Source organism: Podarcis pityusensis, assembly GCF_964106645.2.
Source record: "Podarcis pityusensis genome assembly, chromosome: 3".
Taxonomy (NCBI): domain Eukaryota; kingdom Metazoa; phylum Chordata; class Lepidosauria; order Squamata; family Lacertidae; genus Podarcis; species Podarcis pityusensis.
The window spans coordinates 122,652,062-122,678,836 of record NC_138026.1 but is presented as its reverse complement, the minus strand read 5'-3'; the positions used below and the strand labels follow the sequence as shown (position 1 = coordinate 122,678,836).

Sequence of the window (26,775 nt, the reverse complement as noted above, 5' to 3'; positions counted from 1 at the left end):
AAGGCAGGGGAACCGTCGCCAAAACAGAACGCCTAGTTGCCATTTGGTTGGCTGTAAAGTTGTATTTTTCAGTACGACTTTTTGGTTCCTGAAATTCATTCAGATTGTGCAGATAAAATATCACGGTTAGATTTCTACAGGATGTGTTGCTTGTGTGTGAAAATGGGCAAGATCCAAGGATCCGCAGGCAGGCACCTCCAGCTGGAGACACCAGGTACCTGGGCATCTTGGCACCTGGGCATCTTCACTTGGTCACAAGTGGCAAATTGGTGGATTCTGAACGCTGCCCAAGGATCCTGCAGGAATCTCAACCGCATATATGTAACGAAATAACACAGAACTCTGTAGAAATTGGGTATTCTTTGGATGTCAGCTGGGTAAGGGCAAGTTGTCAGAAGTAGATTCTGCTTTTGACAGGCGTTTTACCAGCAGTAGCGGCTGGTTCCCATCAAAAAGGCGAGTTGCCTCCTTCTGGGTGTGCGAAGGCAGCCTTCCCAGGGCCAGCGACCGAAGGGCGTGGATTCTCAGGCTCCACAGCCGTGTGAAGCATGTGGCCTGGTGGATCCCCCTGACCCTTTTGCGAGAGTGGCCTTCTCTGCTAGGAGAGACCCCCGGGGGGGCCTGCCTGTGCCCCCGGCCTCCCAGCAAGAGCCACCCTGCCGCTGCCACGAACGCTCGGAGCACGAGGGCGACAAAAAGCACATGACGGCAGACAGGCTCCGGGGCTTTTTCGCTTTTCCTTTTTGCACAAAACAGAACATTTATTCAAGTGTTCTCCAGCACAAAGTACATCAGCAAAGGAGCCTTTCCTTCTCAGAGTGTCCTGGGCACAAATGGAAAAAAAAACAAAAAACGCAAAGGATGGGATGGAGGCGGAACGGACAGACTTTCTAACATCTGCGGCACCATGGACCTTTTAATTATTTTTATAAAACAGCTATGTCACGAGCAATACTTACACAGAGATACAACAGCCTGCCCGGCGGGGGTGGAGAGCTGGGCCTCCCACCCCCCCCACACACTTTCCACCCCTGGCATAGCAGAACCATACTCTGAAATGTACATTATTTATTTGTCAATAAATATAGAAGCAACCCTAAAAAAAAGAGAGGCGGCGGGGGGGAAAGCGGCAGAAAGGATGGCGCATCCCAAAATCATCCTAGCAAAGAAAAGCAAAGTGAGGGGGGGTGTTGCTGGGTGCGGGGGGGGGGCGGGGAGGCGGTCAGCGGCATGGAATGTTGGGAAGGCGGCAGCGACGGCTGGAGAGCAGGGAACGTGGCCGAGCTCTTCCCAGGATCTTGACAAGATTTATTTCTTCAGCATGAATACATGATTTCCCACAAACAGTAAAAGCGTCTCAGCTACTTCAATGCCTAGGCTAAAACACATGAAATCTTTCCTTAAAGGTTTCAAGTACAAAGTTAAAATGCCTTTTTTTCTTTTTTTTAATAATAATATATAAGAGTAAAATAATAGAGCTCTTTTAAAACTCCACTACAAGAAAACAAAAAAAACAGTCATTGTCCAGACAGCAGACTTAAGTTAACAATAGAGATTTGTGATAAAAGAGGGATATTTTTTTAGCACCTTAGTTGCCCCCATATCATTCTGTGGTTGACAAAGGAATTCAGGCAAGTGGGGGGGGGGGCAGTCCGGTTGCTCCGCTTTTCAGTCTAGGGCTGCGCAACCTGGCAGGAAGGGGGGCCCTCTTTATCGCAAGAGGAGGCCAGAGTCAAGCCGGTCCCTAAAGCCACCCCCCATCCTCCCCCCCGTCTTCCTCTCGCCCCCCCGGGGGGAAGCAGGTGGATTCTGTAGCAGACAGCAAAACAGATCCAAGACAAATACAGCGGGACGCCTTTGGGGGGGGGAGTTGGGGGGCTGAAAAGACAAAACAGACAGGAGGTTTTCCCGAGAGGCCACTTCCAGTTTGGGGAGGGGTCTGGGGGTGGGGTGGGGGGAGTTCCATGAAGCTGGGTTGCTCAGAAAGAGGGTCTCCCAGGCAGACCTAAGGGAGGGGGCAGCAATTGGGGAATCCAGCTATTAGCTGCTGAATTTGGGAATGGTGGCCAGCCCACCCCCCACTCCACTGAGCCAACAGTCGCTGGAAGGAAGGCTCTGTGGGGAGGGGCCGCTGCCCCCTCCCCACCTTCGATTCTCTGCCAAGATAAGCTTCCCTGGTCAGGGGCTGGGAGCGCTCCGTGGGCTCCCTTTGGCCCGGGTGGGAAGCCCCCCCAAAGGGACAGGTCATGGCCGGGAGGGGCCCCCAGGCGTCCCGCATAGCACCAAAGAAGTTAGACTAAAGTAAGCCCAAAGGCGGCCCCTTCTTCCCTCTCCCACCCCCTTGTGGCCAACGGGTGGGGGCCATCAAAGTGCCGCCCACCCAGGGGGGCTGGAGAGAGGGAGGTGCCCGCCTGCCCACCTGCCAGGGAGGCGGCTGGGAGCGCGTCCTGCCAGACAGCCCCCCCAGTGCCCCCCTCCCTTGGCTTCCCCATCGGGTCCTGAGCGAGACCCCAGCACCTTTCACAGTTTGAGGGGAAGGGAGAGGAGGCCCCCGCCTGCCTGCCTGCTCCCCAGTTAGCACCGAGACCAGAGAGCACCCCTGCCAGCTGCAACTGCTTCACCCGCTGGGGGGGAGAAGTGGGGCGGGGGCCAGCAGTCTCCCGCAGACCTGGCCCCCCTGCTCCTGAGCGTTGCCTCAGCACCAAGCCGCTGCCTCCGAGAGCACCATGAACGCAGGGAAGACGGCGGGGGGGGGGAGGCAGAGGCAGAGGCGGGGGGCAGCGGGGGACCCCCAACCCGGCTCCCTGTTAGCACCAAGGGCTTCGGGCCCTGCTGGGAGCCCTCCCCACAAGCGGAAGGGAGAAGCAGCCTCCCAGGCCGCGCCCCGAGGGGCGTCCGGGGGGGTGGGGGGGCCAAGCTGGCCGCTCTCTGCACCCCCCTGCCCCAAAGGACTAAAGTGCACACAATTGCCAAGGGAGGCAGAGCCCAGGAACCCCGCCGCCCTCTGCGCAAGGACCCTGGGAGGAGCTGCCCCTCAACCCTGTATTTGTAGGGTGGGGGGCCTTGCAAAGGGTGGGTTGGGGGGGCAGCCGGGGGGGGGGACGGGTAGCACAGCCGGAGCCTGTTCTAGCAAAACAGGAGCCCTGCCGTTCACATCAGCCGCGGGTGGAAGGGGGCAGCAGCGGCACGGACCCCCCAAACGCCCCCGCGCTTACAGAGGAATGGGGAGGGGCGGGTGCCAAAGGGCACCCCCTTTATCTACCCCCCTCCCCTCATGGACCCCCCCCCACTGCTGAGCCTGCGGTTCCAGGGGCAGAAATGGAGGAAAGAAAGACCTCGGCTGAGTCGAGCGCCCGGTCTGCCTGCTGGGGAGGACACCCAGGGGGCCCCCCCTTGTGAGAAAGCACCAGTTTACGTGGGGGCCACTATTTGGGACACTGCGGAGGGTGGGTGGGTGGGGCCCCTGGCCTGAGGGTCGCCTTTTGCGGGGGGGAAAGCATTATTGCATGACACCCAGGGCAGAGAGCGGCACCCGCCCTTGCTAGCCCGCCTGCCCTCCCTTTCTGAGAAGCCCCCCCGGGGGCCAGCACACGGAGCCCCCCCCTTAAGCTGCCACGGGTGCGCCCTCTCCCTTGATGTAGAAGCACCATTTTGAAAGTCAGTTGTACAGCAGTAACAGTACCTTTTTTTTATATATATAGACATTTCTCTCACGTAACTCTCACATATATATAAACTGTAAACAAGAGGTAAGAGCGGCTGTAGGAGCTGGACTGGTCAAGGTCTCCGGCCTGGTAGGCACCCAAATACTGTGGGGAAGGGGGGTCAGGGTGGAAGGGGGCGGGCAGCTTCCGGACCTGCGCCCCCACCCTCCGCCGCAGGAATGGCGCTGGTAGACACGAGGAGGCCCCCTCCCGGCACCTCCCTTTGTGCTCCTCGACTGAGCAGGGGCGAAGCTGTCGCCCCAAGGCCCGCTCAGCTCTGGGCTCTCCTCCTCCATTGCGGAGGCTGGCAGGGGGGGCACACGCCCGTGGGCGCCCGGACAGCCGGGCTCCGTGCCCGGGGCTCAGCCGAGGAGAGGCGGAAACCCAACGGACGAGGCGAAGCCGTCCAGAAAGAGCAGGAAATTGAAGGGTCACCAACAGAAAAGGGGGGCCGGTCGGTTGGTCTGGGGCGGTTTGACCCGGGGAGAGGATGGGCGGGTGGTAGACCCTCCCGTGGGTGGGGGGGCCGTCCTCTCCCTCCCTCCCTCCCTCTTGCCCACCAGCCACCACCTCCGCCTCCTCTCTGGTGCCCCTTCTCTTCTGTTCGGGGGGGGGGGTTTGTGTTTGAGACGCCTCCTCCTCCTCCTCCTCTGCTTTGCCAGTTCCGAGGGCGGGTGTCTCTTTAGACGCAGGCAAAGTACTCCTTCAGGGGGGCAAAGAGGTGGCGGATCACTGGCACACTCCAGGAGCGACCCAGGAGTCTCTGCCTCGCCAGGCGGCTCATGTTCGAGACGTCGGTGTAGTGGACCGGGAAGCCAAAGACCCTGCAGGGAAAGAAAGGGGGGGGGCAGTCAGCACCCAGCGTGGCAGCAGGCCCCGGAGGCATAGCTGCCAACTTTTCCCTTTTCTTGCGAGGAACCCTATTGGGAACAAGGGGATTTCCCTTTAAAAAGGGGAAATGTTGACAGCTATGCCCATGTGCAGGGAGCCAGGACTCCAGCCAACCCCCCCATTCCCGCCCCACAGCACAGAATAGTTGAGTGGAAAAGGAGCCCCCAGCACCACCCAGCCCCCCCCCCCACTAACCAGGAAGGCAGGCACCCACCTCTCCATCTCGGTGCACCACAGAATGTCTTCCTTCTCGTTCATGAAGACGGGGAAATGCTGGTCTTTGCCTTGCTTGATGGAGTTGGAGCGAGTGGTGATGGTTCGCACTTTGCTGAACTGGGCGGGAGCACAGAGGGCGGAGGCAAGGTCAGCGGGGGGGGGGGCTGCGGGACGTCCACCCTGCCCCCCTCCCAGCCCATGAAGCTGGCCCCTCGCCTCCCCAGTCCCCGCTTTGCCTGACCCCCCTGCCCTTCCTCAGCAGGGGACTCCGCTTGCCCCCAACTCTGACCAGCAACTGCAGGGGGCACTGGCAGCTTCAGCAGAAGAGGGTAGGTACCCTTGGCTTGTTCTCATAAGGATAGAAGGAGAAGCTGCTGGATCAGGCCCGTGGCCCTTCAAATCCTCACAGGGACCAAGCAGGTGCTCCAGAGGGAAACCTGCAAGTGGGAATCGGACACAAGGGCGACTCTGCCCTCAAACTGGGATCCAGGGGCCACATGGCTGCCTTGGACTGTGGAGACAGAGCAGGAGTCTCTCACAGCCCTCTCCTCCTCCAGGAACTGGTCTGATTCTCTTTGAAAGCCAGTACGTTTCCGAGCACAATTCAAAGTGTTGGCACAGACCTTGAAAGCCCTAAACGGCCTCAAAGGTCCAGTAGACCTGAAGGAGCCTCTCCACCCCCATCGTTCAGCCCGGACATTGAGATCCAGCGCCAAGGGCCTTCTGGCGGTTCCCTCATTGTGAGAAGTGAGGTTACAGGGAACCAGGCAGAGGGCCTTCTTGATGGTGGCACCCACCCTGTGGAATGCCCTCCCATCAGATGTCAGATATAAACAACTACCTGACATTTAAAAGAAATCTGAAGGCAGCCCTGTTCAGGGAAGTTTTTAATGTGTGATATTTTAATGTATTTTTAATCCTTGTTGGAAGCCACCCAGAGTGGTTGGGGAAACCCAGCCAGATGGGCAGGGTACAAATAATAAATTATTATATTATTATTCTATCCAGGTGGGTGGCCTTCCCTGCCTGTGAGGTCAGACCACTTGGCGACTCCTGCCTTCCTTCCTTCCTCAGCTAGAGGCACTTGCCCCTACTGGCCCCAATTCCCCGCGCTCACCTTGGCTATCCTGCCATGCTCCAGACACTCCTGCAGTTCCAACTTATCATTCACAGTTGAAGCCAACGGCCTGCAGGGGAAACAGACAACTGATCAGCCCAGAATAGGGATCCCGGGAGCCTCAACGCCTCTCCCTGCAAGACCCCCACCTCCTGGGCCTCACACCTTCGCCCCCCCCAAGCCCCCTCTTCACAGATGTATGCCAGAGGAGCTGGCAAGCGGGCTCAAGTTTTAATCTATTATTATTATTATTATTATTATTATTATTATTATTATTATTTCCTCTCTGTCCCAAGGCAGGCAGGGTTCTGGCAGGACCTCACCGCTTCCTTGGCACGGGCGGGTTTCTGGGTGTTGGCGCCAGACCTCTGACCAACCTGTTCATGCCGGGCAGGTTCCCCCAGAAGTAGCGGGCTCTGTGCGCTGCCGAGACCTCTTTGGCATCGATCATCACCGGGTTGGACTGCAGCCGAGAGAGAAGGGGGGAGGAGGAAAGCGTCACAGGGCGGGCAGGGGGACGGGCTGCCCTCCCTCCCGGCAGAGGCTCTTTGGGGCTCAGGCCCTCCAGACCTTTCCAGCAAGTGCCTGCCCCTGCTCATGCCATTGGGGAAGGGGCAGAGCTCAGTGGCGCAGCGCCCGCCTTGCCCACAGAATGGGCATCTCCAGGGCAGGCTGAGCCCTGCCTGAAGCTCTGGGAAGCCACGGCTGCCAGCCAGTGCAGTAGAAGGCAGCTTCCGATGCCCCTGTGCCAGCCCTGTCCTGCCCACCGGAGGGCCTTACTGAGCAGAAGGTGCCCTGGGGTTTAATTTAGAACCCAGTGAGATTTCTGCCTCGCAGGGGGTTGTGCTAGACGACCCTTGGTGCCCCTTCCCTCTCTGTGGATTCCCCTAAATTACATCCTACATTATATCCTTTGCTCTCTTTCCAACTGACCTCCCCTTCAGCAAATCTCTAGTTTGCTGGCTGGCAAGAACATATTTCTTACTGCACAGGTTGCAAAATTTGCCTTGGCTGCAAGTAAGTTGAGAGCTGGGCACCAAGACAAGTATCATAAGGGGGAGCGAGAGAAATGGAGTGCTTAACTTATGCAGGTGTGTTTTTCGCATTTTTGTATGTTTGCTTTGCTGCTGTTGCTGCTGTTGTTGTTCAGTTTTAAATCAGTTATTTGTATTCTATGCATTGTGACCAATTGTGACGGCTTATTGCTTTCAGCAATAAAAATTTCATTCATTCATTCATTCAATGCCCTGATCATGGATAGGCAAACCAAGGCCCGGGGGCGGATCTGGCCCAATCGCCTTCTCAATCCGGCCCACGGACGGTACGGGAATCAGAGTGTTTTTACATGAGTAGAATGTGTCCTTTTATTTAAAATGCATCTCTGGGTTATTTGTGGGGCATAGGAATTTGTTCATTCCCCCCCCCCAAATATAGTCTGGCCCCCCACAAGGTCTGAGGGACAGTGGACTGGCCCCCTGCTGAAAAAGTTTGCTGACCCCTGGCCCTGTCTGACAACCTCACCCTGATTCAATCCTGGAACAGATCATTCAGCTTCTCAGACGGAAACTCTTAAACCGCCTCATTTCTGACCTGGCTGTCGTGTTCACCCCTGGGGGGCTAACATTCTGGATTCACTTAGAACAGAGAGAGGCAGCCAGATGTTGCCCCCTCCCTCAGAAGCTGCCCCCTTCCCAAAGCCCCGCCAGCCAGCAGGAAAGGGTAGGCGAGGTAGGCTAGGCTGAGAGCCACCTGCTGCGCGTTTCCTGGAAGAGTGGGGGATTTGAACCTGGTGCTCTGCCACTCTAACTGCTAGGCAAGGCTGCTTTTCAAGCAGCGGCATGTGCAAGATGAGCCCTGGAAACACTCAGGTGCCCTCTGGTGGCAGGAGGAACTCCCTGCGCCTGGAACACAGCAGAGGCGGGCAGGTCGCGCCTTTGGAGACACTGCCGTTCCTGTTCTGGCTGCATTGGCTCAGATCCGGCACGTTCCCCCAGGCTGCTCCTCCCTTTCCCGCCCAGGGACATTCAGAGCGCTGCCTGCCCACCCACCCGCTGCCCACCCTCTCACCTCCAGGAAGCGAGAGATGTCTCTCTTGTCGCTGACGCCCATCGCCACCACGTTCTCAAAGAGCCAGAAAAAGGGCCGCTCGTCTCCCTCCTTGGGCCGGGCCTCGTGCAGCAGCCGGTAGAACTCAAAGAAGAGTCGGCCCGTGCCCTCTGGGGTGGGAGGGGAGGAAGACCGCCATGAACGGGGGCGCAAACCCAAGACCAGCCCACAAGAGACAAAAGCTCCCTTGGCAAGCCCTTCTGGCCCCACACTCCAGGGTGATTAAGGGCGTGGGGAAATCCCCTTCTCCAGACCCCTAGGCAAGGGAAGGGAAGGGAAAGGACCCCTGGGTGGTTAGGTCCTGTCAAAGGCGACTATGGGGTTGCGGTGCTCATCTCACTTTCCGGCCAAGGGAGCCGGCGTTTGTCCACAGACAGTATTCTGGGTCATGTGGACAGCAGGACTAAACAGTTTCTGGTGCAACAGGACACTGTGACGCAAGCCAGAATGCACAGAAACGCCATTTACCTTCCCGCTGCAGCGGTACCTATTTACCGTATTTTTTGCTCTATAAGACTCACTTTTTCCCTCCTAAAAAGGGGAAATGTGTGTGCGTCTTATGGAGCGAATGCAGGCTGCGCAGCTATCCCAGAAGCCAGAACAGCAAGAGGGATCACTGCTTTCACTGTGCAGCGATCCCTCTTGTTCTGGCTTCTGAGATTCAGAATATTTTTTTTCTTGTTTTCCTCCTCCCAAAACTAGGTGCATCTTATGGTCTGGTGCGTCTTACAGAGCGAAAAATACAGTATCTACTTGCACTGGTGTGCTTTCGAACTGCTAGGTTGGCAGGAGCTGGGACAGAGCAATGGGAGCTCACCCCTTGCAGGGATTCAAACCGCTGACCTTCTGATTGGCAAGCCCAAGAGGCTCAGTGGTTTAGACCACAGCACCACCGTCACTAGACAAAGGCAGACCCTAACCCTGGGGTCACAGCTATCAGTGACGCAAATGATTTAAACAGCTTTGAGGTCATTGGGAATGTTTAGCCTGGAGAAGAGGGGACTGCGAGGAGATAGGAGAGCCATCTTCCAATATGTCAAGGGCCATCAAATGGAAGGGTGGACTAGCTTGTTTTCTCCTGCTCTGGAGGGGAGGACTCGAACTCATGGTTTTAAGTAACAAGAAAGGAGATTTCAACTAAACACCAGGAAGAACTTTCTGACAGTAAGAGCGGTTCAACAGCGGGTCGGTCTCCCTTGGGAGGTTGTGAATTCTCCTTCCTTGGAGGTTTCTAAGCAGAGGTTGGAGGGCCATCTGTCATGGATGCTCTAGCCGAGATTCCTGAATTGCAGGGCATTGGACTAGAACAGGCCTTCCTCAACTTGGGTCTCCAGCTGTTTCTGGACCACAACTCCCATCATACTGGAGAAGAGGAGGTTAAGGGGTGATATGATAGCCATGTTCAAATATATAAAAGGATGTCACATAGAGGAGGGAGAAAGGTTGTTTTCTGCTGCTCCAGAGAAGCGGACACGGAGCAATGGATCCAAACTACAAGAAAGAAGATTCCACCTAAACATTAGGAAGAACTTCCTGACAGTAAGAGCTGTTCGACAGTGGAATTTGCTGCCAAGGAGTGTGGTGGAGTCTCCTTCTTTGGAGGTCTTTAAGCAGAGGCTTGACAACCATATGTCAGGAGTGCTCTGATGGTGTTTCCTGCTTGGCAGGGGGTTGGACTTGATGGCCCTTGTGGTCTCTTCCAACTCTATGATTCTATGATTCTATCCCTAGCGAGTGGGACCAATAGAATAGAATAGAATTTATTATTTATACGGCTTCCAACACAGTGTTAAAATACAGTGGTCTGCTAAACATTAAAAGCTTCCCTAAACAGGGCTGCCTTCAGATGTCTTCCAAAAGTCTGGTAGCCTCATGTTACGTTTGCTTCAGGTTGCGCGTTTTCAGGTTGTGTCCTGCGGCAACCCGGAAGTAGCGGAAAGGGTTACTTCCGGGTTTCGCCGCTCGCGCGTGCACAGAAGTACCAAATCGCGACCCACCCATGCACAGACGCAGGTTGCGTTCTTCTCAGGTTGCGAACGGGCCTCCGGAACGGATCCCATTTGCAACCAGAGGTACCACTGTAAAACTTCAAACATTAAAAACTTCCCTAAAAAGGGCTGCCTTCAGATGCCTTCTAAAAGTCAGATAGTTGTTTATTTATTGACATCTGGTGGGAGGGCGTTCCACAGGGTGGGCGCCACCATCGAGAAGGCCCTCGGAGCTGGACCCAGGTGTCCAGGGTGGAGACACTCCTTCAGGTATACTAAGGCCGTTTAGGGCTTTAAAGGTCAGCACCAACACTTTGAATTGTGCTTGGAAACATACTGGGAGCCAGTGTAGGTCTTTCAATGATGAGGGAGGATGGGAACTGTAGTCCAAAAACAGCTGGAGACCCAAGTTTCGGAAAGCCTGGACCCGATGACGCAACCCGACGATTCTTTGACCGCGTGAGCCCCGGCAGGGACACCTACCGTAAAGGCCTTTCCTGGCGGGGTTGACGATGGAGAGGTCGTTGCAGGGGCTGCCTCCAATCACCAGGTCAAAGGGCCCCCACTCCTGTATCTGCAGTGCGGAAGGAGGCGGGAGCGTCAGAGGCGGGAGGGGCGCCCCCTGGGGCTGGGGTCCTGGGCCAGCGACACAGAGGGAGGGGAAGCCGCCCTCCCCCCCTCCCCAGAGCTCCACGTACGTGTTTCTGCGTGACATTGCGGACGTCCCCAACATACATGATCTTGCCCTGGTGTCGCACCATCCCAACCGTGATGGAGTCCTCGCACACCTCCGAGGCGATGTAGCGGTCCACCTGGATGCCCAGGTCCTTTAGCACCAGGAGACCTGGAGGGAGGGGGGGGGAGAGTCACAGCTGCGCAGGGGGGGGCTGCACCCCAACACGGCCCTCGCTTCCTGGAGAGGGGCAGGCTCACCTGTGGCAATGCCGTCAAAGAGCGAGAGCACCCGGATGGGCTTCCTCTTCTCGGCGGGGACCGGCGGGTAAACCTTTGGTGGGTCCTGCCAAGATGCAAAGAGAGACGGCGTTGGGGTGGGCGAGAGAGGAAGGCGGGGGTGTGTGTGTGTGTGTGTGACAGGACAGCAGGCCGGCAACTCAGGCGGGGGGTTGTGTCCCGGGGATTTGCGTGCCGGGGCAAATTTGTGCAAAGTCAAGACCCCTGGAATTCCCCCAGTGGAGGGAAGGTCGTGTGAGATCTCATGGGAGATTTCACGAGGCCAACGGAGATCTTGCAAGCCTCTACATAGCTCCATGCTTCTTTTGGGCATCGGGATATATCAATATACAGCGGTACCTTGGTTCTCAAACGCCTTGGTACTCAAACAACTTGAAACCCAAGCACTGCAAACCCAGAAGTGTTCCAGTTTGCGAACTTTTTTCGGAAGCCGAACGTGCTCCATTTTGAGTGTTACACTGAGGTCTGTCTGTTTTTACTATTTATTTTGCGTTTTTGTGGCTCTTTTTGGTTTGTTTTTGTGACCGTGTGGAACCCAGTTCAGCTACTGAATGATCGATTGTGTAACTGCAGTACATTGTTTATTGCTTTCATTTTATGGATCAATGGTCTCATTAGACAGTAAAAATCTAGTTAAATTGTAGTTTTAGGAGTTGTTTTTAAAAGTCTGGAACGGATTGATCCATTTTGCATTCCTTTCTATGGGAAAGCGAACCTTGGTTTTAGAACGCCTTGGTTTTGGAACAGACTTCCGGAACGGATTAAGTTGGAGAATCAAGGTACCACTCTATTGCCATGTTTAGCTGGTGATATATTGCAATGCTGAAAACCAGATCTCGCCTAGCCAAAATTCAGGATGTCCGTTCCCAGAGAATGCAACTGGATTTCTACACATGTATAAAGCTAAGGTGATGGAATGCCATTCTACAAGCATTTAACTGCCCTGAGACCTCTGGGTATATATAGGGCGGCGTATAAATTCAATCTAAAATCTAAAATAAAATAATAATAATAATAATAATAGAAGCCCGTGCAATTTGTAGGCCTGGAGCTCCCTTGTGTGGCTTCCTTGCCAGCTGCTGCTGTGCTATGTTGCCTTGAGCATCACAACGGAATAAATCCACTCTTGCAAGACAAGTGGCTCCCCAGAGGACACGGTAGAGGGCAAGGGCCGAGGTGTCTCCTGCCGCCTCCTGGCAAAAGGGCACCCCAAGACCCACCTTATCCCCCCCCCTGCGCTGCCCTGAACTTACAAACTCTTGGTCGTGGTTGTTGGCGAAAAACATCTGGAGGCGCGAGGGCCAGTCTTCCCGCCGCCGGAGCAGGCCGTAGATGCCTTTGTGGCCGCACATGTAGCAGTTCCAGGGGTCTTCCTTGATGGCCGCCTGGGCAGCGCCAGGGCCCACCAGCAAGTCCACGCACTCCACGCAAAAGCACCTGCGGGCAGAGTCCAGCCGTCAGCGCTCCGGCCCAGCAGGACGAGGGAGGGAGGGAGGGATTCCTGACTCTGGCAGTCTAACCCCCCCTGCCCCCCGGCTTGCTCCACTGCCTGTGGGATCACCCTGGCACTGACTGGCAGGGGTTCCTCCCAGGCCTAGCCCAACCCAGACCCAACTGCTGGGCGAATCTTTCCTTATCCCTAGTCTGAATGTTGGAAGATTCAGGGCAGATAAGAGAAAGCCCTTCTTCATGCAGTGCCTCGTTAAACTGTGGAACTCCCTCCCACATAAGGAAGCGATGGACTCCCAGCTTGGATGGATTTCAAAGAGGAGGGGACAAATTCATGGAGGAGGAGAAGGAGAGGACTATCGATGTCTCCTAGCCAGGGTGGCTCTGCTCTGCCTCCATAGTCAGAGTGAACAACGTTTCTGAATCCCAGTTGCTGGAAATGCAGGAGGGAAGAGCTGCTCTTGGACTCGGGTCCTGCCTGTGGGTTTCCCTTTGGGCGTCTGCTTGGGCCATGGGGCTGGTCCAGCAAGCGCTTCTTGCAGTCTGGTTCCCAGCCTGCTTCTGCGTGATCCTGAATGGGGTAACTGTGGCCCTGAAGGACCAGGTGCGCAGCTTGGGAGTCATTTTGGACTCACAGCTGTCCATGGAGGCGCAGGTTAACTCTGTGTCCAGGGCAGCTGTTTATCAGCTCCATGTAGTACGCAGGCTGAGACCCTACCTGCCCGCGGACTGTCTCGCCAGAGTGGTGCATGCTCTGGTTATCTCCCGCTTGGACTACTGCCATGCACTCTACGTGGGGCTACCTTTGAAGGTATCCCAGAAACTACAACTAATCCAGAATGCGGCAGCTAGACTGGGGACTGGGAGTGGCTGCCGGGACCACATAACACTGGTCCTGAGAGATCTGCATTGGTTCCCAGTACGTTTCCAAGAACAATTCAAAGTGTTGGTGCTGACCTTTAAAGTCCTAAACGGCCTTGGTCCAGCACCAAGGGCCTTCTGGCTGTTCCCTCATTGTGAGAAGTGAGGTAACAGGGAACCAGACAGAGGGCCTTCTTGGTAGTGGCACCCGCCCTGTGGAAAGCCCTCCCTTCAGATGTGAAGGAAATAAACAACTATCCTACTTTTAAAACATCTGAAGGCATCCCTGTTGAAGGAAGCTTGTCTGTAACCTCACTACTCACAGGGAGGGAACCGCCAAAAGGCCCTCGGAGCTGGACCTCAGGGTGTAATAATAATATCCTGCCCACCTGACTGAGGCAATGGGAGGTGTCTCCTAGTGGGTCCCCTGGCCTTAGGGAGGGCCACCAGCAGGGGGGGGGAGCAGACAGGTGTGGACCCCTCCCCCTTAGCCCTCCCCCCGTCCTTTGGCTCACCTGCAGCAGTTGTTGTTGCCACACATGAGGACTTCGCGGCCCCCACAACAGATGGTGCAGTAGGACTGGTAGCCGTCGTCGTCATACTGGTAAGCGCATTCCAAAAAGCAGTTCTGGTTGGGGGGGGCAAGAGGAGAGAGAAGAGAGGAGTGAGGGGGCCTTCTTGGCGCCGCGATTGTTGCCTCACAGGGGGTGGGCTAGATGGCCCTCGGGGTCCCACCAAATTCCACAATTCTATGGCTCCATGCCAAAGCCCTTTGCAGCACACTAACAGGAAAGGCGCTGGCCACCTTACAGGTGGAGCACAGGCAGAGAATAATAATAATAATAATAATAATAAATAATTTTATTTATACCCCGCCCTCCCCAGCCAGAGCCGTGCTCAGGGTGGTTAACATCAATAAAATCACAGTAAAAACGTAATGGGGGGAAAGAGAAAGGGGGGAACCCAATTTAAAATACAGGTTAAAATGCAATTTAAAATGCAGCCTCTTGATAAATCAAGACCATAAGGGGAGGGGAACATAAGGGTCAGACTGAGTCCAACCCAAAGGCCAGGCGGAACAGCTCTGTCTTGCAGGCCCTGCGGAAAGATGTCAAGTCCCGCAGGGGCCTAGTCTCTTGTGACAGAGCGTTCCACCAAGTTGGGACCAGCACTGAAAAGGCCCTGGCCCTAGTTGAGATCAATCTAACCACCTTGAGGCTCGGGACCTCCAAAGTGTTGTCATTTGTGGACCTTAAGGTCCTCCGCGGGGCAGACCAGGAGAGGCGGTCCCGTAGGTACGTGGGTCCTAGGCCTATAAAGTTTAAAACCAGCACCTTAAATCTGACCCTGTACCTGACCCTGGGAGCCAGTGCAGTTGGATGAATGTGATCCTGCGGCAAGGACCCCGTAAGGAGCCTCGCCACAGCAGACGTCTCCCTCTCCCCTAGGGGCTCCTGCCACCCCACCCCCAAGCGACCCACGTGCTGCCTCCTCCCTGCAGACAATGACAAGATTTCCATTATTTGCAGGGCTTGTATTTGCATTCTGGGACGCGGGTTGTGCTGTGGGTCAAACCACAGAGCCTAGGACTTTCTGATCAGTAGGTCAGTGGTTCAAAGCCCCGCAACAGGCTGAGCTCCCGTTGCTCAGTCCCTGCTCCTGCCCACCAAGCAGTTCAAAAGCACCTCAAAGTGCAAGTAGATAAATAGGTACCGCTCCGGCGGGAAGGTAAACAGTGTTTCCGTGCGCTGCTCTGGTTCGCCAGAAGCGGTTCAGTCCTGCTGGCCACATGACCCGGAAGCTGTACGCCGGCTCCCTCGGCCAGTAAAGCGAGATGAGCGCCGCAACCCCAGAGTCGGTCATGACTGGACCCAACGGTCAGGGGCCCCTTTACCTTTACCTATTTGCATTCTGGCACCTCAAGGCCTACCTTGCAGTTTTGGCACATGCCTCCGTTGAAGAGAGGGTGCTCTAGGGTGACATTGAGGCTCCCGCAGGAGATGCAGATATCTGGGGGGGGGGGGACGACACAAGGGGAGAAGGGTTAGGGGGGGAGAGGGGAGGGAGATGGGAGCTGCCCCCTGGCCTCCCCCCACCTTGCAAGACCTACCGCCCACCTCCCTTTGTACCTATCTGCAATGCTCCCCCTCTTCCAAAGGCACACCCAGCAACCTCTGGACCGGACCCGGAACATTACGGCCCCTCCTGCTGGACCGGACGGAGCTGGCAGCTGCAAGGGGGGGGCACAAAAGACCCTCCGCACTGAGTGACTGCCACTTACGAGGCGGGGGCAGGACGCACGGACGCTCCTCGCCCCCCCAGGACCCTGCGGCTTCTGGGGCCAGCATCTCTTGAAGGGAAGCGCTGAAAGCGGACGTGGAAAAGCGACCCCCCCCCCCCAATGCATGCACCCCTCCCCGCTTCTGTGCAGCCAAGGCAGCAAGGGCTTAGGCTCACCTTCAATGTTCCTGCACTTCTGCCGGACTTCGTAAACAAGACGCTCTGCGGAGGGAAAAGGGGGGGGGCGGTTTGGTGAGCGGAGGGCAGAACAGGAGGGTGGGCTCTGTTCTGCTATTTATAAAAATACTTATATACCACTGCTTCCTGGAAATATATCGCAGTGGTTTGCAACAACAGGAAAGCACAAAACAACACATTAAAAAGTTATATTTATCTTGCTTTTCAAAAGATTTATTACACCACTGTATCGTAGAAATCTATCACGGCAGTTTGCATCAATATCAAACCAGAAAGACAATACAGTGAAAGAATTAAAAATTAGAAAGTTTTAGGAAGATGGGCTATTGACAGGCTGGGAGGTGGGCAGAGGAGGGAGACCAAGAAGATTAAGGGTCTAGAAGCCATGCCTGATGAGGAACGGTTGAAGGAGTTGGGTATGTTTAGCCTGGAAAAGAGGAGACTGAGAGGAGATAGGAGAGCCATCTTCAAACGTCTCAAATGGGAGAGGGAGCAAGCTTGTTGCAGGACTTGAACCCATGGCTTCAAGTGACAAGGAAGGAGCTTCCAACTAAACATACAAAAAAACTTTCTGATAGTCAGAGCTGTTGGACAGTGGAAGGGTCTCTCTTGGGAGGTGATGGACTCTCCTTGGAGGTTTTTAAGCAGAGGTTGAATGGTTGCCTGTCCTGGATGCTTTAGCTGGGATTCCTGCCTTGCAGGGGGTTGGGCTGGATGACCCCCAGGGGTCCCTTCCAACTCCCCAATTTTTTTATTCTCTGGAGGGGTTACCAAGTTGGCAAAGGCTGCATGATGGGATGCCAAGGGGTGGCCTCAGCTGCTCATCAGCACATCTGATGGTCTTTTATCTATGCTGATTTTGCCTCTTTTCCCATGATAAAAACAGAGGTGGTCTTGACGAAATCTGCCCAGATTAGGTAGGGCTTGATTGAAACTGTTTACCCGCTTTTCCTGTTTTGCTTTGTGGACGTCTGTCTGCTCTGAGCTCTGGGCAATGTCTTTGCCCCTTTCCTGCAGAGTCCTCTATTACCCCCTGGGGGGGCACAGCCTCCCCGCCCCCTAACAGCCTCTTTCGGGGTCCCGGGCTGCCCAAAGAAACAGCCGGCAGGGTCTCTCAGCCCCCCCCCCCAGCCTCTTTGGGACAAGGACTCTGTGCCAGCGATGCCAGGAGGGGCGGAAGAGGAGGCCAAGGGGCAGGAAGGTTGCCCAAGGGCTGCGCCAGAGTGCAGGTGACAAAGCACAGAGGCAAGAAGGGGCCCCCCACACCCTGCATCCCAGAAGGGGGGAGACAGGGAGAGAGGACACTTATGGGGAAAGCTCTGCTCTGACCACTGCTCCACGCAGCCTCTTAGAACACCTCAACACCCTAGTCCTGTGCAGGTCTTTCTCTGCACAGGAGGAAACTGGGGGCAGCTACTCCATCAAGCAGAGGAGGAGGGGGCACCCCCAGATGGAGTGGGGTACAGAGGACCAGGAACACAGGTTTTGGGGGGTTCCACAGCAGGGCAGCTGCTGCCCTACAGCGCTTCCCCCTGCCCCTGCCCCCAGAAGCAGCTGGGCCAGAAAAGCCCTTCATGCGGCACAAAGTTCAACTTTGGAACTCCCTGCCACAGGAGACAGCCAAGCAAGACGGCTTTGAAAGGCAAATTAACAGAGGAGGAGAGCACGGCTCTTGTGTTCAAATCCTGCTTGGGCTGCGCTGGCGAGAGCGTGGTGCTGGCAAGTCCAAGCTTGCAGGTTCAATCCCCAAATGGGAGAGAGGACCAGGTGATCCCCTTGGGCCTGATCCGGCGGATCCTTCTGATGGTCCGACATCAGAGAAAGCGGGGAACCTCCCAGACAAAGCAGCCGCCCCCGGCCCCTGGCTGACCTCTGGTGCGCTCGTCAATGATTTCCTTGACCTTGGGCTTCTCCGCTGTGCTTTTCCTTGGTTTTTTGGCGGGGGGAGGAGGGGCGTAGGCAGCGGTTTCCGGCTCCACCCACATCTCTGTGTAAACTTCTTTGTAGGGGTTGCGCTCCTCTGCAAGGGAAGAACGGGGGGTGAGGGGGGCAAGCCCCGAGTGCGAATCTAGCTCCGCGGTCCCTTGGGTGAGGATGCTCCTCTGCTTGGCGCTCACCGGGCTTTGGGGTCAGGAACCCCCAGGGTCTGCCTGCCCGCCTGCCCTAGAGCCCCCCCCCCAGCTCCTGCCCCACTTCCTTACCTTCTGGCGGCTCCAGGCCCTTGGGGCCAGAGGGCTGGAAGCCCCCCACGGCCCACTCAATCATCTGCTTGTTCTGGATCTCCACCACTTTGGACGTGTCGGTTTCATCGTTCTCGGGGCAGGAGGGGAAGATCTTGCCTGACCGGCTACTGGCCACCTGCGGGGGCAGAAGGGTCAGCTCGCTCAGTGGGTAGAGCACCTGCGTGCACGCAGAAGGGACCCCTGGTGCAATTCCCGACAGCAGCATCTCCCTGCCTGAAATCCTGGAGAGCTCCTAGGGCAGCTGCTTCAGGGTGGGGGCCTGGCAGGCAAAGATACCCCCGCTGGACCCTCTGTTGTGCCCCCCAAACTCTGCAGGGCTTTCCCCCACCTACTTGTAGGTGCATGTGAATCTGCCCCCCGGCGAGGCTGGCTGTGGACCCTGCCAGGGGGGCAGGTCCCCAACACATTGGTTCAGCCTCTGTTTGGCTTGCCTCAAGGGGGCTGGACTAGGAGACCCTTTCGACCTCAATATCTTGTTTTTCCAAGTAAACCCCTTTTCTTCCTCTGTGCTTCTGGCGCAGGTGGATGTGGGGCAGGTGAGGAAGGCTGTGGAGCAGCTGGCCAGGTCCCTTCCCACCCCCTGAGCTGGTCTGTGGGGCAGTGTGAACGGGGGGGGGGGGGGCTTGTCCTTTTAAAGGCTTCCTCAAAGGTAAAGGTAAAGGACCCCCAACAGTTAAGTCCAGTCGCAGACGACTCTGGGGTTGCGGCACTCATCTCGCTTTACTGGCCGAGGGAGCCGGCGTACAGCTTCCGGGTCATGTGGCCAGCAGGACTAAGCCGCTTCTGGCGCAATGGAACACCGAAACCAGAGCAGCACACGGAAACTTAGGGCCCACGTGTTTACGGGGTCGCCTCTCCTGGTCTGCCCCACAGAGGACCTTAAGCTCCATGAATAATCATCGTTTAGAGGTCCCAGGCCCTAAGGAAGTTAGATTATCCTCCACCAGGGCCAGGGCCTTCTCAGTGATGGCTCCAACCTGGTGGAACGCTCTGTCCCAGGAGACCAGGGCCCTGCAGGATTTAACTTCCTTCCGCAGGGCCTGTAAGACAGAGCTATTCCGCCTGGCTTTCAACTTGAACTTAGCCTGATCTTTTATTTCCCTTCCCTTCTCCTCCCCCTCCCCTTTTTTGAAGATTACCCTCTCTGGGATCCCACAGCTGGTTCTCCCCTGGTCTCCTCACTGGCCCAAGTATGACCAATTCAGCCAGCTAGCCCTGGTGATCATCTAATGTTTATTGGATGGATTTCGCCCTAAATTGATTTTTGAATTCTGAATTGTCATTCACGTTTTATACTGTATTTTATGCTGTTTTTTTGTTGCATCAATTAAGTGTTTTAAATTTGTTGTTAGCCACCCTGAGCCCGGTTTTCTGAACCGGGAAGGGCAGGGTATGAATAAATTATTTACTACTACTACTACTACTACTATTACTTTCCCGCCTATTTATCTACTTGCACGTTGACATGCTTTCGAACTGCTAGGTTGGCAGGAGCAGGGACCGAGCAACGGGAGCTCACCCCATCGCGGGGATTCGAACCGCCGACCTTCTGATCGGCAAGCCCAAGAGGCTCAGTGGTTTAGACCACAGCGCCACCCGCGTCCCTTAGAGGCTTCCTACCTGCCTGCAAACAGGGACCAGGAAAAGCTGGCCAGGTGGGAGATGCAAATGGGGGGGGGGGAGCAGAGTCAGGCCTTACCTGCAGCACCTCGTAGATGGCTTTGCGGTACATGGGCTGCTTGCTGTACGTGGCTTGGTGGAAGGCGTTGGAGAAGGAGCTGAGCGGGAGCAGCTTCTCCACGCAGACCTGCCGGAAAGAGAGGATGGGGGGTGTGTGAAAATGCGGAACCCTCTCCACAAATCCCGGGGCGGTCCAGGCGGCTGGGGAGACTGCCTTCGCCCCCTTTTGGAAAATAAATGTCAGAATTTGGGCGGGGGGGAGTTTCTTAGGGTTAGAAAGCAAAGTGGAACTGCGGAACTCCCTGCCACAGGAGGGTTGCAGGAACTTATGTATAGGTTGGGGGGGTTGCCCCTCCAGCAGATATCCTGCACATGCAGCCCACTACCAAAACCAGCACAATCACTTTTGTGACTTGTGTGGTTTGTCCCCACAAAACACTTCATCACAGTTTCTTCCTATCTATTCAAAGGGCCTCTGCTGCAAGAAACCAAATGTAATAATTCACTGATCAATGTCTCTATGTACTGGCTCACTGGGAAAACTTCAGAAATTCATCTAGACCTGTGAGCTCAGCTACTCAGAAGCCCCTCTGCCCGAGGGATAATCCCTGGCATCCTGATACCTGAGTGCCAGACAGGTAGCCATTCCAGAAATAAGGGTTTGATTAACTTGGCTGGGAAACAGGGAAATGTATATATCTCTTTTGTTCCACTTGATGGGTGTTTGGTGGAGGGCAAGGGGAACCATGGGGCAGGGTCCAGGATGCTCAGATTCCTGCCACCAGACCTCCCCTTTCATGATGTAACCGTGATGTATTAGTGATGTAGTTTGGGGGGTGTAACATGGGGATTAGCAGCTAATAAAAGTTTGGGTTCTCTTTTGTTTGGGGCTTCCATCTTGTTCCACCTGGTGGCAGGTGGGAGTCCTGTGGCGACAGTCTTCAATCAAGACCAAGCCGACTGGCTGCTGTTTGGCTCTGGTATTCCTGGCTGGGGTCCTTGGTTTTGGTCCAAGGGAGCCCTCAGATTTCTCCAAAGAGGATTGGACAAGTTCATGGAGGAGGAGAAGACTCTCAATGGCCATTAGACTGCATGCTTCTGAATTCTAGGTGCTGGAAATTGCAGGAGGGGAGACTGGGGCTCTTGGGTTTGGGCCCCTGGCCTGATCCTGCAGCCTCTTCTTTCATGCAGGGGACCCTGCCGGCCTCCCAGGGCTCAGGCCACAGCAAGCAGGTGCTTCCTCGCCCCTTCGGGTGCCCGCCTGGCTCCCCCCCCAGCACCCCCCTGGGCCACTCACCACAGAGAACTTCCCGTCGCCAAACCACATCACCCAGCGCGTTCCCTCGGCGGCTCGGCTCCTGCCCGTCATCCACCAGGAGACAATGCGTCCCGGCCACCAGGAAAAGCCCCGCAGCTTCCCCCAGACCAGCTCCCCGATCCCAAAGCCCCGGCCGTCCTGCCGTGGGGAGGAAGAAGAAAAGACCATCAGGCTAAGGACGTCCAGGTCTGCTGCAGATGTGTGTGTTTTAATGGATGGAAGAAAGCACAGATCAACAGCTGCTTGCCCAGAGTTGGAAAGGCGAGTGTTTCCCCCTGACCAGAGCGGAATGGCAGACCAAGTCGCTGGGCTACGCAGAGACGGCAAAAATGATCGTGGAAATCAGAAACCAGGAAGATCAAAACTTCAGCAAAGAATGGGGGGAATTTAGACTATACTTGAAAGACCACTGTACACATCTGGACTCTCTAACAGGTCTTAAATGACTCTGGTAACGTTACGTAGGCTTTGGATACAATGGAGAACCAGAAAATTAAGAGTGACTTATAATATGCAGCTGAAAAGGTTAAGAACCGATGGAGGGGAGTCTATAAATTCGGGAGAATCTTGTGTATTTTTTACTATTTGTGATTTTGCACAATCTGCACAATCAAATAAAAATTCTATTTTAAAAAAGAAGCAAAGATTGTGAGTCATTAGTTGGGGAGGAAGAGAGCGTGTGTGGACTTGTTATATTATTTTATAGGTCCTAAATGCCTCGTTGGTGATTTGTTCATCACCTAACATGACTTGTGCTGAACCTGCCACATTTAGCTTATTTTTAAGTGGCAGGCTTGCAAATAGTGCTGTACAGATGTTGTCTTGATGGCTTGCGAATCCTTTTCTAGGACTTCTGCTGAACTTGTTCAGCTTTTGTCGTTTATCGTCCGCAAGCCGCTCTGGGATTTGTTGGAAGGGAAAGTGAGGCAGAAATTCCGTCGATCCCTCAATCCCCCATCAAAGGCTGCCTGGGGGTCTCCGAGTGGGGCTGCCTGTGACACGGGGGAACTCGGGCAACGAGGGGGCGAAGGAGAGGTGGGCCTGGACGTGCTGCAGAGAGATGACCCCCCCCCCCGTGCCAGAAGACCTGCTCAAGCTTCTAGCCCCACCCTCTCCAGTCTCCCTCCAACCGGCCCCTTGCCATCTCCCACCAGCCAGCATGCGCTCTTCCCCCACTCCCTGCCTCCTGCCTTGCATTGCCAGGGGCTGGACTAGATGTCCCTGTGGGGTCCCCCCGACTCCACAATTCCGATCCTACGCTGCTCCCAGGATCTTGGCCTCACCTTCCCTGGGGATTTGAGCCTCCTTCCCCTCCGACTGAGAGCAAACCCTCTCCTGGGCGCTCCCCCTCTCTCAGCTTGATCGTTCCTCCCTGCCAACTCATCCACCCAATGCAAGGTGGGGGGGGCACCCCATAGGCGCATCTTCAGCGCACGGCTGCATGGGGGGCAGCAGTGGCGGCCGGCCACACCAGCTTCTCCCCTTGCGGAGGTGCCTTTGCCCACAGCCTCTGCCCTGCGTGGCTCAGGCCAGCCCCGTCTGGGGGTCAGCATTCAGTGTGGGGAGAGAGCCCCCCAGGGGGCCGGGAGCTCTGGGGGGTGGGACTCACAGAAGGGCACCGCTCACCTCGTATTCCGGCTCGTCGTCGGCCGACTTGGACATGCCTTTGTCCACGGCCTCGGGCCCCACGGGCTCCGGAGTGGTGGCCACGGTGGGCGAGGCGGGGTCCGTGGGCTGCTGCGAGGCCGGGGGGCTGGCCTCCTCCTCCTTCTGGGGCTCGCTGGGGGGCATCTCCTCCACCGCATTCATCCCGGCAATGACCTTGGCCTTCTTCTCAGCCTGCGGGAGACGGCAGACAAGGTTGGGGCGGCAGTCAAGGGAAGGGGCTTCTCCCCCCACCCTTCCGTGGTGCCCACCCTGGCACACTCACTGCCGGGCAAACCCCAGCCAGCTCAGGGGGCGCTCCTTCCGAGGACAGTAGGCACAGAGAGACGTTTCGCCAGGAAGGAAGCTCCACTGGAAAAAACTGGCAGGCAGGGCATGCCATTTCAGGGGGCAAAACTTAGTTTTTGCACATTTCTACAGTGAGAAAAGTATGTTTACGGGCGCAATTATTTTTGCAACTGGAACGCATTTAGCTTGGTAACTCTACGTTTGATGAAGAAGCACATGAACTGCTTTCGGAAAACCAAGTCATTTAACTGCAAGCCCTTGGCAATAATTTATAAGCAACTTTATACATATTTTACTTACCAAGCAATACTAAATTATATTAATTGGACCCAAATATTTTTTGAATTCCCACGCTTCAACTTTTTAGCCCCCCTCATTTTGAGACTTTGAGAGTTGCAAAATTCAGCATGACCTTGTGGGGTGGGGAGGGGTCTTTCAGCTGGGGGGCCTTGCTCCGTAAATGCGGGGCCTGGTTGAGACCACCAGAAGCAGCCCCCCCCCCCATGTGCAAGGGGGTCTCCTCCTTCCCCACAGGCTCTGCCAGCCGCGCTGAGCTCGCCAATTCCAGTCCGCAGGCGGCCAGAGAGTCTCAGCGTAACGGAAACTGCCAAAAGGTTTTGGTTAGGGCAGGATGGAAATCCACTCTGGAGGTTCCTGACCTGGGCGGCATTTCTAACCCGCAAAGTTGTTTCTCATCTTTCTGTTTCCCATCACAACCCCCCCTGCAGGGCAGGCCACTCAGGAATCCACTGGACAGGTAAGGCGAAACAGAGAGCTGGCTTGCCTAAGATCCCACAGGGAATCCACCGTGCGGGAGGCAGGATCCAAACCCCTGACTCCCAGGCAGGCGCAAGTATATCCCCACATTCTGGTCTCAAACCACAACTGGGGAAGACCAATTTTTAAGAGCGAAAAGGAGCGTTTGAGTATTTCTGCCAAATATTTTTAGCAAGTGTCCCCCACATTCAAGGCCTCAAGCAATGGCTCTCTCCAACTACGAAGCAACAGACCGATGGGGGTAAAGGAAGTGGGGGGGATCCCTTTTTGCAGCCCCCATAAGGAAGCAGGACCTACCACTGCCTCTCTGGAAAGACCGGGGCTCTGGAGGAGCAAAGGGGAGGGCCCTGAGTTCGAGACACAGGCTGATGATGCGTGTTTGAGATTTGGGGGCTCAGTTGGCGGCAACTGTGTGTTGGCAGCGGCTGCTAAGCACCTCCAGGACAGCACAAAGCAAGCCCCCCAGGACGCCCCCACCGAAGGCAACGAGAACTGCTCATCCCAGTCCCAACAATCTGCTTCAGACTACAGAACTGAGATGGACGTAAGCACAGATTTCGCCTTTTCCCACAAGAGCCCAAAACACTCCAGGAAGGAGACAGAAGATGAAATCGCCAAAGGGGGGGCGCACGGGGGCTGCTTCTCACACCCTGACGCTGACTAGCATTGCAGGTCGGCATCTCCGCCAAGTCACCATGAGAGAGGAAAGACCGTCCCCAAGATGGGACAGGTGAGTTGCCCACCTGATTCCGCATTCTGCCTTCCTCCCCCCAAGCAGTTGTCCTGCCTCTCCCTGGGAAGACTGAAGATAAGAGAGTCTCCGGGGGGGGGGGACCTCTGCCAGCCCCAAAGAGCTGACGCAGGAGAACCTGTTTAGGCAGCCCTGGTTAGGGAAGCTTTTAATGTTTAACAGACCACTGAATTTTAATACTTTGTTGGAAGCCGCCCAGAGTGGCTGGGGAAGCCCAGCCAGATGGGCGGGGTATAAATAAATTATTATTATTATTATTATTCTGTGGGCGGATCACGGCCCCAGGCAACACAGGCCGATGGGAGCTGTGCTGCTAAACATCTGCAGGGCAGCACGTTGGCCAAGGCTGGCCTGGATGGGAGCCCTGCCCCCCCCCAGCACAGGGACTCAGCACCACTGGCGTGGCCCCGACTCCCACCTAAGTCTGGATCAAGGTGCCCAGAAGTGGAACCACAGGCCCCCCCCCCAGGTCCTCCCATCGCTTACTTCTTTCTGTAACTTTATTGCTTGGCGTTATACTGCTGGAAACCACTGGGATATGTTTTTATGATGCTGTGGTATTTATATGTAAGTTATAAATAAACATCTCCCCACAAGGTCCTTGCCACACCCCCCTCCACGTGGGATCTTTCCCCGACCTCCTTGTCTGGATCTCGCTTTGCACAAATCCACCTGGAAACTAAAGGCACGTTTTGGATGGGGGGGGCACTCAGGCTCACACCCACCCCTTGCCCACCCCAGACAACTGGCCAACACCCAAGACTCTTCCTCTCTTGAAGAACAACAGGTGGACGGAAACCTCTCCATCCCTTTCCAACGGCTTGGGGCATTTTTGACACAGTTCCGTTTCTGCACATGCCAAAAGCAACCAGCCCACCCCAAATCTGTAGTCCCCGGAGGAAGGATCTGGCCCACAGCCACGCCAAGAAAAAGGCAGCGAGTAAGGTGCGGGAATCTGGAGAGCAGCACCCAAGTGAGATCTGGCCAGGTTCTGGCAGAGATGCAAGCGCCCGCCATGCCCAGGGCTTGGGTGAGAGTCTGCGCCCAGTCGCCAACACAGCCCCCCTCTTTGTATGTCCCCAAAGGCAGGGGCAAGGAGGGGGCTCTCTCTCTCTCTCTCTCTCTGGGGCTGCCCCAGATTCCTCAGGCCCCCACCTCCTGGAAACGATCCCCAGCAAGGACTGTGGCAGCCCCCCAAGGAGGCTCCAGAACAGACCCTGGCAGCCTCTTCTGCTGCCCCTCCAAGCCTCCTGCTGCTGCCCAGAGGGCGGCCAGATCCGCTCACTTGCGCCAGCAGCAGGAAGCCTCACAAGGAGGACCGAGGGCAGAGGAGCGCCTGCAGTTGAAGGATGGAAGTCAGGAGAGGGAAAAGGAATAATAATATTAATATTAATAATAATAATAATAAATTTATTTATTCTTCTTCTTCACGCGGTGCAGAGTTCAAGCTGCAGAACCAGCCGACCTAGATGGCTTTAGAAAAGGCCGGATTCATGGAAGAGGCCCCCCAGTGTGTGGGATGTAACGTAAGCAGTCAAATACAACATTTCCTGTTTGCCTAGAGTGGACACAGACAGGGGGATGTTGGTCCAGCCAGTCGAACTTCCTGTTACACCTGGTCTGGAGCATCCTTCCTTTGCAGGTGACCAGGTAGGTGGGCGTGACCCTTCCAGACCCCACAAAAGGTCCAGTCACGCAGCCACCTTCCCCTCTTTTGACCTTTAAAGCCCTAAACAGCCTCGGTCCTGTATACCTGAAGGAGCGTCTCCACCCCCCATCGTTCTGCCCGGACACTGAGGTCCAGCGCCGAGGACCTTCTGACAGTTCCCTCACTGCAAGAAGCCAAGTTACAAGGAACCAGGCAGAGGGCCTTCTTGGTGGTGGCGCCCGCCCTGTGGAACGCCCTCCCATCAGATGTCAAGGAAATAAACAACTATTTGACTTTTAGAAGACATCTGAAGGCAGCCCTGTTCAGGGAAGTTTTTAATGTGTGACATTTTAATGTATTTTTAATCTTTGTTGGAAGCCGCCCAGAGTGGCTGGGGAAACCCAGCCAGATGGGAAGGGTACAAATACTAAATTATTATTATTATTATTATTATTATTATTATTATTATTATTATTATTCCTTTTCTTCTCTCAGCCAGCAGCATGTGGAATCAGTTCCCATATGGGATGAACTCAAACCCTCTTCTGTAACTCTAAGCTAAAGCTTCTTTGCCTTCAGGGATCCAGCTGTGAACCGAATGTGAGTAAACTTCTTATTATTTT

The 26,775-nt window shown here is 55.4% G+C and overlaps 1 protein-coding gene across 5 annotated transcripts in view; it reads right to left on the bottom strand.

Moving 5' to 3' along the window:
- Nucleotides 1-898: 898 nt before the first annotated feature.
- Nucleotides 899-26,775, bottom strand: part of DNMT3A (DNA methyltransferase 3 alpha) — an 85,848-nt gene continuing 59,971 nt past the window's right edge. For 3 of the 5 annotated variants that reach the window (XM_081000058.1, XM_081000060.1, XM_081000059.1), the window contains 17 exons: nucleotides 22,650-22,862; nucleotides 21,003-21,161; nucleotides 19,725-19,832; nucleotides 17,984-18,140; nucleotides 17,653-17,802; nucleotides 15,762-15,806; nucleotides 15,235-15,314; nucleotides 13,820-13,932; nucleotides 12,248-12,431; nucleotides 10,956-11,040; nucleotides 10,721-10,866; nucleotides 10,506-10,596; nucleotides 7,996-8,144; nucleotides 6,306-6,391; nucleotides 5,929-5,998; nucleotides 4,810-4,928; nucleotides 899-4,528 (listed from right to left, as the gene is read on the bottom strand). In XM_081000058.1, the coding sequence (XP_080856184.1) occupies nucleotides 4,387-4,528; nucleotides 4,810-4,928; nucleotides 5,929-5,998; nucleotides 6,306-6,391; nucleotides 7,996-8,144; nucleotides 10,506-10,596; nucleotides 10,721-10,866; nucleotides 10,956-11,040; nucleotides 12,248-12,431; nucleotides 13,820-13,932; nucleotides 15,235-15,314; nucleotides 15,762-15,806; nucleotides 17,653-17,802; nucleotides 17,984-18,140; nucleotides 19,725-19,832; nucleotides 21,003-21,161; nucleotides 22,650-22,862 (2,097 nt within the window). In that variant the 3' untranslated portion in view covers nucleotides 899-4,386. Of the gene's footprint in view, nucleotides 4,529-4,809; nucleotides 4,929-5,928; nucleotides 5,999-6,251; nucleotides 6,392-7,995; nucleotides 8,145-10,505; nucleotides 10,597-10,720; nucleotides 10,867-10,955; nucleotides 11,041-12,247; nucleotides 12,432-13,819; nucleotides 13,933-15,234; nucleotides 15,315-15,761; nucleotides 15,807-17,652; nucleotides 17,803-17,983; nucleotides 18,141-19,724; nucleotides 19,833-21,002; nucleotides 21,162-22,649; nucleotides 22,863-26,775 lie in introns of all 5 variants that reach the window. The other 2 variants (XM_081000056.1, XM_081000057.1) reach the window with 1 other exon arrangement.